The following is a 13,578-nucleotide window of genomic DNA, read 5'->3' as shown; positions in this document are numbered from 1 at the left end:
CAATACCGTTATCCCCGCGTCCTCCTTCGCATGTCCTCAATCGCACAGGGCAGTCGCTGGATTCCTCCAACAAGACCTGACAGGAGACCAGGAATCCGACCGCACCCTCTCATCCAACTCAGTCACATGACTCGTCCGCCTCTGCTTTGCAAATGACACGTTTGCATAGCCGTTCCACGAAAACAACAGACACCCAGAGAGCTGGATTGTGATTTCATCTCAATGTCCCTTTTAATCAATAAGTTTCTTTTTTATATAAAATTCTTAAGTTGCTTCATAGTAAATCCCGCAGGTCATTTTCACATGCAGTAAAAAAAAAAGTGTAAAAATATGTTTATAAGTAATCCCAGGCGAATCCCATGGAGACATCAAACTGCTTGTTGTGCTTTTCATACACATTTTGTACATAAAACACACACACACACACACACACACACACACACACACACACACACACACACACACACACACACACACACACACACACACACACACACACACACACACACACACACACACATTGAGTCCTTTTAGGCTCCCTCTCCCCACTTTACTGGCCGGCTGATCCAGTGGTGTCGTCACTATCAGCTCCTTGTGGGGAACCCGGTGTGGACTCCTCGTCCCCTCCGCCAACCCCCCGCCGCGCCCCCTTCCCCTTTAAGAGGGCACTATCGGGGTGCATGGAGTGCAAGTGTAGCAACAACTCGTCCTGGGTGGCCGCCGTGTGGCCGCACTCTTCGCACACGTAGAGCTTGTTGCGACGCTCCTTGTAGGCGTACTGCAGCGTCACGCTGTGGATCTTCTTCATGTGGGACTCCAGCGAGCAGCGCTGCGTGAAAGCCTTGTCGCAAAGCTCACACTTGTACGGCCGCACTCCTGGGTAGGCAAATACTTCAATATGTTGGCGCTTGTGTATGGAAACCTGATTTGAATACGCTCGATATCCATCTTAAGGTCCGTTTACCAGAAATCTTCTTGACCTTTGTAGAATAACGATGTGATAACTGTGTGGGTGCGCACCTTCCGGGACGAACAAATTAAGTAGGCTCATTTTTACCACTACTATACTTATCCTATGAAAGTGCTTAACTATTATCCTAATATCTGGACCTTAAGATGGAAATTATCTTCTGCCCACGTGACATACCTGTGTGCGTGCGCACATGTCTCTTGAGGTCAAAAGTGTCGTTGAATCCTTTGCCGCAGAAGCTGCACAGGTGGCGCTTGGTCTCATTGTGACACTTCATGTGTCTGTTTAACATACGCTGGTACTGGAACGTTTTCTGGCAAATCTAAACCCAAACACACAAAAAAAAAACAAAAAAACAGATGTTTGGATGTGCAATGCGTTCCACCCACCCCATAAAGGCGGTCCCGGGGGTTACTTGACAAGCATAAGGCGGATCCGTCCCGCTCACGGAGGAGGTCTGACCCGGCGATCGTACCACCGAGGAGGAAAACCCGGTAGGGGAGGATGCGGTCGTCTTGGCAACGGGTGCCTGGGTGGGGTGCGGCAGCATCAGCGGGTTCAAGGTTGTAATATGAAGGTCGGGGTCGGATAGCAATTCGCCGGTGGTCACCTAACAAAGTGAATCAAAGATGATATTTCCTGTTTGCGCTGGTCAATCACAGATTCATCTCTTTTATTTTGTAGTTTGATGTGAATGTCAGATATTTCTTTTTCAATGAGGGCTGTCAGTCTCTCCAGTTCCGGCTGATAGAACTGATTGGTGGCTTAAAATTAGGTCAAGCTTGGGAGGGCAAACCACATAAAGCACACGTGTCAAAGTCAAGGCACAGGGGCCAAATCTGGCCCGCCACATCATTTTATTCGGCCCGCGAAAGCAAATCAAACTTGTCAAAATCCATGATGCTTGCTAAAGTCCTCACCAAAATTTCAATTTGTTGTATGTAAACCACAATGAAAGTCATTATTTTTTACTTTAAATTTGAAAACTAGTTATTCATGAATTTATGGTGTGCACTATATGTAAGGGGATGAAACATTCTAATGGCTTCCCTAAATTCATAATGGCACCTGACGGGAAACTATAACTACAGCAGGGGTGTCAAAGTCATTTTTTTGCCGCGGGCCACATTGTAGTTATGGTTTCCTCTCGAGGGCCGTTATGAATTTGGGGAACCCATTAGAATGTTTAAATCCCTTCAAATATTACATATAGAGCACACAGCAAATTAATGAATAACCCGTTTTCAAATCTGAAGTCAAGAATAATGACTTTTATTGTGGTTGACATCCAAAAATATGAAATTTTGGCTCAGATTTTAGCAATCATCATGGAATTTAACAAGTTTGATTTGCTTTCGAGGGCCGAAAAAAATGATGTGGCGGGCCGGATTTGGCCCGCGGGCCTTGACTTTGACACCTGTGAACTACAGTGTGGCCTGTGGCAAAAAAATGAGTTTGACACCCCTGTTTTAGTTGAGCCCACAAAGGCCCGAAAATGAATCAAACCAGAAAAATGGATTGACAACCTCTTCTGTAGAAATGCCGCACCTTTATTTTGGAGCGGACGAACACCAAAGCGCCCTGCGACTTCCTCAAAGCTTCCACCTTCTCATCCGGGTGGGCCGGCGGACTCGGTGGTCGGCCCAGTGCCGTGCAGGACGGCAGCTCGGGGTATGCCTGGCGCTCGGGGAGTGACTGCTTGGTCAAGCAGAGCGGCGCCACCTCCGCTGGACTGGCTTTGTCCTCGATCATTGATACGGATGGCGGGAAGATGGACACTGAACAAAGATTTTTTTGGGGTGGAGATGTTAGTTACAATTATATCATCTTTTTTTCAAGCAGAAGCTTTAAACGTTAGCTTATGAGCCGACATTTCGAAGAAACCGTGATGGACCTGTCTGACCCGACAGGCCTGCAGGACCAGCTCCTTTCATTTGTGTGTGTGTATGTATGTTTGCCCGCGTGCATGTGTGTGTTGCGCACGAGCGAAGGAGAGGGTGGTGCTGACATGAAACCCGAAGTGAAATGCAAATAGACGATGCAAATGTTGTGCTCTTCAACTATTGTCAACTAAGGAGGGAGCTTGGGAGACTGGGGTTTGAGGTGGGGGGTCGCCTATTTGTGTCACGTCCCAATCTGGAAGTGGTGACATTGAGCGCTTCAACATCTTTGTCATGAGTGCCGATAGTTTCCGTAGTGACTGCTACAGGCTGGATATTTAATCTCATTTTATTGTTTGCTCTGCCCGCCCCCTTTGCCAAAGAATGAATGCACGTGTGTGTGCGTGTATAGCACTGGTGGTGTTGGGGGGCTGTCGCTAAATCAGAGAGAAGGGAAAACTTGACGTGACTTGTTAGGTTTTAATTCGCACTTCATATTTTCATGTCATTCAAGCCTGTTCAGATGGGAGAGTCTGGTCGTGTATGTGTCTGTGTGTGTGTGTGTGTGTGTGTGTGTGTGTGTGTGTTTGCTCAAGGTGTATAGCGTCTGCAGGGTCCGTTATAACTCTTTCCATCCAATAAACATTAACCTTGAGGAGGAAGCGTATATACACACACACACGCACACACACACACACACACACACACACGCACGCACGCGCACACACACACACACACACACACACACACACACACACACACACACACACACACACACACACACGCACACTATTGATCTCAATCTAACAAGTTGATAATGTCTTGTTGTTACACCTTCTGTCCACCAGAGGCAGCGAGGTGAGATTCTGACGAGAAAACCACTTGATTTTATATAAATACTTAGGTTAGCGAATTAGTTTATCATGAGTCATAAAAGCAGAATGTCAGCATTGATAAAAATTGACAAAAGGTGAAATTTCGACAAAGAAATAGCAAGATTGTACGTACAAAAGCATACCCGCTATGGGCAAGTAAAAATGGCCAGGTTGGCTAGCTTAACATGTTAGCTTAAAGTGTCCACTTGATTTTATAAAGAATAAGTAGGTTAGCGTGTTAGTTTATCATGAGTCATAAAAGCAGAACGTCAGTGTCGACTAAAATAGACAAACAGTGAACATTTGACAAAGAAATGGCAAGATTCTATGTACAAAAGCATACCTGTCATCGGCAATTAAAAATGCCCAAAAATGCAGAACTTAGCCTGTTAGCTTAAAGTGAGGCTAAAAGTGAAATTTTAGCATCAATTTAAAAACTCTGTTGCTGAAGATTTTTTTAATCAATCAGATCACAGGTAAACTTAGATCCTTCAAAACAACATGTTGTATATGGAGGAAGAGGATTTCTCATGAATTTAGAAAGGGAAAAAAACCAAAAACTTTGGAGACTGCGAGGTTATAAACACTCCAGTTTTTTTGGGGAACTTTGCACATAGACACACATTTAAACATACACGGGTCGGGCAGGTAGAGCAAGTAACGGCACATACCACAAGTCTGGTGGAGACCGTTGTTGGGCTTGGTGGAATCAGTTTTGAGTGTGCAGAAAATTATTCATACATCCTCCTTCCTTCCTTCTATTGCTTACGAGGGTTGACCAATTTTGACAAACGATCGAATTATGTTCCCCCCACTCAATCCAAAAACTGAGATTTAATTGGTGATTTTTTTTCAATGTCCGCCTCACCTGGGTTTTTCTTTAAAAAAATACATTGATTCATATACGTCTTATCTTTATAGGTTAAGCTAAAAAATGTATGAATTACATTAACTGACTGAACCGTTGTAATCGCAGTCTTTTGCGCATTCACTATGACATCTACTCAAAAAAAGTGGCATAGACACAAGTCAAGTTAGTCATAAATCAGATGACAACAATAACGCAAACAAAAGGGTGGCTGTTTCATCACTTGAACTTGAACACGAAACGATGATCTATTTGTAAAGAATCGAGATTCGCACGGAACTTTTGAGTCAATACAGTTACATACAGTTAGTTAGTTATATCAAATATGCTTTTTATACTTTTATATATTTTTATACTTGGCACTATGTACAGTTCTTTTTATGAAACTTTTTTGTGCAGTTGTTCATTTCAGTCTTCTGACATTTTCTTTTGTGCATAGAATACTTTTTAAAATATTTTGACCCTCACTTCACCCCTTTAAATTGTGCTGATGTAGATTGTAAATTTCCCCATTGTGGGATATTAAAGGCTTTCTGAACTTCTTATGCATGCATATTCTCAAGATATTCATTAATAAATGAAATATAAACAACTTTGGCATTTCACTTGATCGTAGTTTTATTCCCTGGTGCTTTCTACTATCTGTGTGACTGCTTTATTTCCTGTATATGATAATTGTCCATGTTAAGCGCTTTGTTACAGCTTCAGCTGTTGTAAAAGCGCTATATAAATATATGTGTTGTATTGTATGAAAAAATAAAGTCTACCAACCAATACCAACAAAGAAGAGATTTCCCCTACTTTCCAAATTGCAGCCATTGCCATTTGAAAAGTGTATTCTTTCTCAATGTGAGTCAATGTACAACCTGCCATTTGCTTTTCTGCCTTCCCTTACCGCAAATAAAAAACATGTTTTTTAAAGAGTCCCACTCTGCTCAATAAGATGCCACACTAGTAGTTGTGGTCCATGCAGAGCAATGATGACAAAGTGATGGGTGTCGTCTGTTATTTGTTATCTGATGTTGACAGTCAATCGCAACAATGGGGATTGTTGTCGTGTGTGTGTGTGGGGGGGGGGGGGGGGCTTCAATGTAAAGTTGGTGTGTGGAGAGGCAGCAGTGGGGGCGAAGTAGCAGTAAGGGAAGTTGTATGGGGGTGAAAAAATTAAAAAATTGGAATGATTTGTTTCCCATTCTATGGTGGATAGAAACGAAGTATACATTCTTTGTCAGTAAATGTGTCGATACTTTATAAGAGGTTCTGACCACTTTTTACTTGATCTCACATTTGCAAATATATGTACTTTTGACAGATCATGACTTTTTTGTAACCCACCCGAAACCCTATGTAAAAATATATACATAACTAAATATACTTGAATATATCCTACATGCTGTTTACTGTATTTTGTACTTTGCACGATGAACAGTTATTTTTATGAAACATTTGTGCAATTGCTCAGTTCAGTCTTCTGTCATTTTTTTCTACATGTACAACAGTTTCTTTGTTAGATTATAAAGATATGCTTTTTAGGTACTGTTATATATGACAGGGATCATTTATATTTAAAATAATAATGCATGATATCAAATACGCATTTTTATAGTTGCACTATATACAGTTCTTTTTATGAAACATTTTTACACAGTTAAAAGTTTCAGTCTTCTGACATTTCTATATGCATAGAATACTTTGTTTTTATCTTTCCAACCCCTCCCCCCTTTCAAATTTGCTGCTGTAGATTGAACATTTCTCCACTGTGGGACTGTTAAAGGCTTTCTGATTCTGATTCTAAATAGAGATTTAAAGAAGTTATAACTTCGAACCTCATTTAACCCATTTATACCGAGCGTGTTCATATGAACACAGATAAATTCATTTCTAAAAAGAATCTAAATAAAATCGAAACAGAGTATCAAATAGATTTAAATGGAGTATATAATTAACAAAAATATAATTATATATAATTAACAATAATTAATGTGCCAAGAAACATTAATGCATTTGTCGATGAAAAGGTTTCTTCAGCCTTTTCATCGATGGACCGACCACTCCTGTACGACTGAGAGTTTACACGGACAATGCATTTGAACATCTATCTGTGTTTATATGAACACGCTCGGCGTAAATGGGTTAAGAGATTTCGTTGAATGTTGTTACCCCGAATAAAACATAAATTGTATTGTGAATGTGTTCTGTCTCGCGTGCAAGCATGCAAAATCACCATCATGTAGTGCATGTTCAAAAAAAGTATACTGTAGTTTAAAAAATGAGAAAAAGAGTTAAAATGCATTTTTCAGTTGTTGGGAACTGCAGTAATTGATCATATTTGCTGTTGGTGATAGCAAATATTAGTAAAGACGTTGTTTTGATCGGCCAGTATTTCCCCCATGTCAGTACGAGAACGTTAATTGTTGAAGAAATCCCCCCCACCCCCAAGTTTTCAAAACAGTCCACGGAATGCTGTTTTTCCCTACTATCCGAAAGCAAAATTCGATGTTTACACGAACCCAAGTGTTCAATCCGTCTTTCGGTGTTTGCTTTGAACCCGTTACTCGGCCGCTCAGTCCCGTTACAACTCTGCCCCCACCCGCCCCCAGTCGGTCGGGACCCGAGAACAGGCGGAACCGGAGAGCTCCCAACCCGGCTAGCGTTCACTCACCTGGGATGTAAACGTCTCCTCGCTCGTGGTCGGCCACCTCGCTCCAGTTCCGCTTGCAGGGCGAAACGTTGGCCTTCTTCACCAGGAAGGCTCGGGGCATGTTGAGTGCGACTCTTTTCTTTCTTTTTTTTCTTCTTCGATCTTTCTTTTCTTCTTCCTGCGCCTGCTTACACCTGAGTTTCTCCCTCCGCCAAGTGGCACGCAGGTGAGTCCACCTGAGCTAAGTCCGTTATACCCGCGTGCGGAGGGAGGGGGAAGTGAGGGGGCAAAGACGAGTGTCCAAGCAGCCACACGAACACCCAGGCAGCCCCGCGTCGCGATAACTTTGGCGGATCAGGCGGTACGGCCGCGTACGGCAGCACAGGTAGTCGCTTTGAGAGCAGGGCGAGAGATGGAACTGCGCATGCGCGTCAGAAATAACGGTGACTAGGGAGAGGAAGAAAAAGAAGAAACACGAGGGGAAGGGAGTCGCTCTCTTCGGGGCGGTGGCCTCAGTTTACCTGCTCGACCGGTTCGCCCGCCTTTTCCACAGTTCCACGAAGAAGGGCGCAAATGAACACAACTTGCGTCATATCGTCGCGAATCTCCATCACGATGAAAAATAGGGCCCGTTGCTCCCCGAGATCGTGGGCAGAAACAAAAGCGAGAATAAAACACAAAACAAAGGGCATGTGGTGCATGTTAAAATAATGTGAGCGTTACAAAGGTGTAAATTAGATGTACAGTGATACCTCGGTTTACGAACCCCTTGGCTTACGAAATTTTTGTTTTACGAACATTACATTCATGAAAATGTTAGCTTGCCATACAAATTTTACCTTGGCATACAAACTATTTTCCTACATGGAGGTGCCTCAATGAGTGATGTGTTGTTCACAAACGAGCCCGTTCTTCTAACAACAAAATGGCAGCCGACTGTTTTTGTCCTCTATTCCCCGCCCCCAGTCTTTGGTTTAAGCCACATGATTGGTCGAGAACTCAGCAGTGAGGGGGATGGTTTAAACAGTCAGATGACAATGACAGAGATTCAAAGGCAGAGTGTAGACTGCAAGGTTAAAATATCCCATCAATCAGGCTCCACAGACAACACGCACAAGCCAACTGTACACTTGCACTGCAAAAAGCTATCAACCCAGCTAAACAGAACACAATTGATGAGGAACTAGATAAAATTATCACAGAGAAAGCACCTACTGTCACCAACGGGTAGCGCTGTCGGCCCTGCCTGCAGCCTTGCAGGTGCTGGTTGTTCCAATCAGTGGCAGTCAAAAGAATTCCCGGCACGACCATTCGGCGTCGGGTCATTGTATGCAATTGTATGCATTATGCATTGTGTATGCATCGTATGCTGTGCTTGTGTTTGTTTCACCTTGGCGGACTTTTACTCTTGGTTTTCTTTTGATACTTTGCATTTTTTCTGTTCAGATGATTTTGATGTGTTATATTTTGTTCCTACTGACTTTATATCATCGTTCCTCAGGATGGTGAAAGAAGAAGGTTACGTTCCTCATCAAATGTTTAATGCTGATGAAACCGGCCACTCCATTCCATCAAGCCATCAACGACCATCACAAAAGTAAATAAAACCACTTTATTATACAGTACAGTTTATTTCTTTAATTATAATACCATAGCACATTTATTATACATAATAAGGTCTGTTTTGTTTAGTTTTGTTTAGCTTAGAAAATTAGAAAGTAGAAAATTATGGTTGTCTGGGAACGGAATACAGTAAAGTCTCGTTATATCGATATCGGATATATCGATAGTCCCGGTTATATCGATACTATTTCTATGCATGCACGGAGAAAATTACATGCAAACAGGGTCGGATATATCGATAGTCCCGGTTATATCGATATTTTTTCGGACTCCCTTGAATATCGATATAACGAGACTTTACTGTATTCTCATTTTAATGGTTTCCTATGGGAAATTACTTTTCGCCTTACACACTCTGTCTGGGAACCAATCAAGTTAGTAAGCCAAGGTATCACTGTACATCCAACACAAACATGCTTTCATTGTTTATTTCTACATTCAATTAGGATAAAAATGTACGTGTTTTATTTTTTAGATTTTCTTTTCTTTCACCTTACAAATGAACCGTCTGTAGTGTGTCAATAGTTGCCTTATAAAGTGACTATTGTGAGTATTGTGATCAAAATCGGCAGTCTCTCGACCAAATGGTGAGACTTAACATTTATGAGGTAAAAATGACAGTAAAATGTCACCTACGTATTTGTCGATTAACTCATTCATGGCCATTCACCAATGTATTAGGGCAGGGGTCGGGAACCTATGGCTCGCGAGCCATATATGGCTCTTTTGATGATTGCATATGGCTCGCCGATAAAACTAAATACATATTGTCGTTTTTTTCGCCGTTCATTTCCCGTTGGGGCTGCAGTTGGCGGAAAGCGCAATTTTGATTGGATGACACTGACCTAGAATGGCCGAAAGCGCCATTTTGATTGGATGATAGTGGCTGTCATGTTGAAACAGGTAAACGCCCAACTAGTGCACTTCACGCCCAACTAGTGCACTTCAGCGTGGATGCACTGGAGCATTAGAGGAAATGTTCTGATTCTAATTTGCAATGAAACAATACCATCGATGAAACAGTCGAATGTCATTGACATTTTAATAAGACCAATGTTAACGTTAGCATCAACATACTACTGCGAGAAGTAGATTGCAGATAGCATGTGTGGAAGCTTATGAGCCGTGTGCAGGCTAGCTTGCAGTAACTTCGCCTCTGGACCGGCAAATTGAGTTTCATTCCGATCGTTTGCCTGGATTTTGACCAATCACGAGGAACGGAAAACCATTCATGTAAACGGTGAGTACTATCACAAAGTTATTTTAAATAATACATTCTGATATTTTGTTGAAAAGTGGCCGCGCGCGCGTGTGCGTGTGCGCGCGCGCGAGCGTTTGTATGTGCGCAAGCGTTTGTATGTGTGCGCGCGCGTGCGTGTGGCTCTCACTGAAAAACATTTCTAAATATTTTGCTTTTATGGCTCTCTTAGTCAAAAAGGTTCCCGACCCCTGTATTAGGGAATTAAACATATGACATTCCAAAATTTGTTCGGGTTTGTTTTTTCATGCATGGGTGCCGATAAAGTATTAGCCATGTCCTCTGGCAATGTTTTTTCTTTACCACAAGGGGGCCACGTTTCCATTGTTTCCATGTGAGGGCTTAGTTCCAGCTTCAGCTGTTGTTAAAGTGCTATACAGTATAAACCAATATGTATGTATTGCATTGTATTTTGGACAGCTGCCCTCATTTCAAGCTCATATAACTCTAGACCCATATAATTTAAGAATGAAGTCTTTTTCTGATGAAAGAAGACAGTCTAAGGTTTCTTCCGCTGTATTGAATGTTGATATAGTCCGAAAGCTCAATATTTTGTGGGTCCTGGAATTCAAGTGACAATGACAAAAACCCTGGCACTGGAGTGGACACATTTTTGCAGATGTCTTGGCAGTGAATTATTTAAAACATGATTCAAATGTGGAAACGCAAAAATTAATAGGTTAATCACACATTTTAATCACATGCATCATAGTCGAATTAAGAAAAATCAAATGACTTTTTTAATACCTTTTTTTAAAGATAAAATACACATGAAAATTAAATACTCCATGCCTGTCAACCTTGGCTAATAGCTGCCCATATATAGTAAATGATTACAATTCCCGTATGAAAGTTGTAGTACGCCATACATTATTTGAAATGATGAAAAAACACTAACACAAGCGGAAATGCAGACAATGTAGCGCGCATGCGCACGTTTTGCTATTTAATCAACCCGACCGTACGCATCAATAAAAAATAAAAAAAATTGAGGATTACTGTACTCCAATGAATGAAAAATGTTTTCTAAATATAATATACTGTATCTAAATATACACACGTTTTGCAAATATCAGGCACACCCACATTATAAGCCGCTACAGTAGAGGGTGGGTTACGCTCGACTTCTTCTACAGGGGTAAATGGAGTCGGTTGCTGTTGATTGTGGTTGCAAGATCTGCTGTGGCACAGTATTACTTCACATATAAGGTGCACCTGCGTATAAGGCGCCGGGTCGTCTTTTGAAAAAAAACAAGGGTTTTGGGTGGGCCTCATACACCAGAAAATATGATACTTGTGTTGGTTAGCCGTGACAATAGTAGTGATCGGCGGCAGCATTGTCGTTGGCTAGCAGCAGTTTAGGCGAGCTGGTTTGAACCAAAATGGTCTTTGTAAGATTGGATTGGATGTACCTTTATTCGTCTCGCAGTGGAGAAATTTACATTTCACAGTAGCAAAGTTATGAGAGGAAGAGGAAAGGAAAGAAAGAAGTAGAAAACAAAACACAGGAGCTTCACAATAAAAAAAATCCCATATAAAAGTTGGAGTACGCCATACGTTATTTGAAATGATTAAAAAAAAACATAGAAAATACAGGGAAAACATAAATTGACAGGTATGACACTCAAAAACATTTTTCTCCGAGTGGCCAAAAAGAGAAAAACACCAAATGATGACCGTGGTTCGCTCCCAAGGAAAAAAAAAAACTGAAGGTAAAAATACACCCGATTAAAACGTCGTGAATAATTTTACCCTATTTGCCTCACATTTAAATCATGTAAGACCAATGCACATGGTGGAATTAAGACAATTCAAATGAGAATACAATACAACACATATTGATTGATATTGCGCTTTAACAACAGCTAAAACAAAGTCCTTCACATGAACAACTCTCATATACAGGATATAAAGCAGTCACAAAGATAGTAGAAAGCACCAGGGTGTAAAACTAAAATCAAGTCTGAATCATGTTGAGTCAAATGCCGAAAGCGCTATATAAATTAATATGTATTGTAATGTATCCATTGAGAAAGAGGAAGCGAAAAAACACAAGGTAAACTACCTTTGAGACAAATAGAAGTGAAAACAAATAGCATGACTCTTAGCTCTCATATCACATAAGAGGTGAGTTCAGGACACACATATGTAAGAGTTGCCAGAGTGTTGACGAACACGGTTTGTAATCACAGATTTGCTACATTAAATTCTCACCTGAGTCAATGGCATCTGCACGACTTGTGTGTAATCCTTTTGTTCTCTACAGTAATTGATGTTTTATAATTATTGTGGAGGGTGGGTAGAATGGAATGTTTGGCACTGTACTGTATTGGGCCAAATGCTCACACAAGCTGCAATGCTTTTAACGGCTCCCGTGTACATGCGTCACATAGGAGAGGCTGAAGGGTGTGTGGTATGCTGCCCGGGCGGTCCGAGGAGTTTGAGCTTGCAGAGCATGGGGACTTCCTCCACAGATGACCGTCAACCTCTTGCCTTTCGATTGTTTTGCCTAACATGAACAAGCTTTTCTAAAGTGGACAAGTACACACGTTCAACTTTTTGGGTGGGAGAGTCAACTTTGAGCGACTACTTGTATGCATATGCTCTATTTTATTCGGACTTAATTCCTCGATGATAAAATGAAATACTGGTCAGGCAGCATGCCTATGAGTGTGTATGTTTATGGGAGTGATTGTTGTCTTTGGTACTGAACAGTGACATTATGTCTATATGTCTATACATTGCTGACCACTCCACCTTTTAGCTAAAAGTTATCTTACTTTTGAATGTTGGATGAATAAATGATGGGTTTATACCAGTGACGTTCACTCAGGGGAGGCAGGTGAGGCCATGCCTCACCTGTCATCAATCACGTGCGGTGAGGTTCATGGCTGGTGAGGCACTGACGTCATCATAGTCAGATTTACAAACATATGCACTCTACAGAGTAGTTTATTCACCATTTGATTGGCAACAGTTGACGTATTATGTTTAAAATTTCATGTCAGCATTCTTTATATATACAAACTGTAGCATAGAAAAAAATAATTAAAAAAACGTTTTTATCGTGTTACCTTTACTTGTAAATGAAGTCCATGCGCCGCTCCTTCCGAAGAAAGGCATCGATAACTTCTTTGTAGAAGCCTTCCTTATCTTTCTTCAGTTTTAAAAGTCTCTCTGTCTCAACGGAGATCACTGCCAGTGAAGAAAGTCGTCCTTGATCAGTCCTGTTCCGATTGTATGTTTTCAGTGCTGAGAATGACAATCTCATCTACTTCTAAAGCAACAAATGGGGCTGCACCGATCTCCTTTTTAATGTCATTTCTAATGACATCACCAACTGCTTCAATTAAATCGTTCTGTATTCTGTTTCACAGGCTAGAAAATACAGTGGATGTCCCAAAATGACTCGCTAGCCTGTCATCTTTCTCAGCGAAAGCATGTAATAGTTCAACATAGTTGC

The 13,578-nt window shown here is 41.4% G+C and overlaps 1 protein-coding gene across 2 annotated transcripts; it reads right to left on the bottom strand.

The window, feature by feature from the left end:
* Positions 1-445: 445 nt before the first annotated feature.
* ovol1a (ovo-like zinc finger 1a) lies at positions 446-9,886 on the bottom strand. Of its 2 annotated transcripts, none has more exons than XM_088990433.1 (5): positions 7,256-9,886; positions 2,519-2,748; positions 1,386-1,499; positions 1,148-1,292; positions 446-876 (listed from the first exon to the last, which is right to left on the bottom strand). In XM_088990433.1, the coding sequence occupies exons 1-5, from the start codon at positions 7,353-7,355 to the stop codon at positions 551-553; spliced, it is 915 nt and encodes a 304-aa protein (XP_088846559.1). In that variant the 5' UTR covers positions 7,356-9,886; the 3' UTR covers positions 446-550. The 2 variants fall into 2 exon arrangements, with proteins under 2 accessions (XP_088846559.1, XP_088846558.1); XM_088990432.1 differs by having other exon boundaries at positions 1,386-1,580; positions 7,256-9,825.
* Between the last annotated feature and the right edge of the window lie 3,692 nt (positions 9,887-13,578).

The sequence above is a fragment of the Hippocampus bargibanti genome, linkage group LG02 (genome assembly GCF_051943395.1).
Source record: "Hippocampus bargibanti isolate YZ-2025 linkage group LG02, ASM5194339v1, whole genome shotgun sequence".
Classification (NCBI taxonomy): domain Eukaryota; kingdom Metazoa; phylum Chordata; class Actinopteri; order Syngnathiformes; family Syngnathidae; genus Hippocampus; species Hippocampus bargibanti.
Note: the sequence above shows the minus strand (reverse complement) of the source record. Positions and strands in the feature narration are given on the sequence as shown.

What these genes read in the sequence shown, in the direction of transcription:
- ovol1a (XM_088990432.1), bottom strand. Translation starts at nt 7,355, where the DNA reads ATGCCCCGAGCCTTCCTGGTGAAGAAGGCCAACGTTTCGCCCTGCAAG. An exon ending in AGGAGACGTTTACATCCCAG is followed by an intron (nt 2,749 to 7,255) that starts GTGAGTGAACGC and finishes ATCTTTGTTCAG; the next exon opens with TGTCCATCTTCCCGCCATCC. An exon ending in ATCCGCCTTATGCTTGTCAA is followed by an intron (nt 1,293 to 1,385) that starts GTAACCCCCGGG and finishes GTTTGGGTTTAG; the next exon opens with ATTTGCCAGAAAACGTTCCA.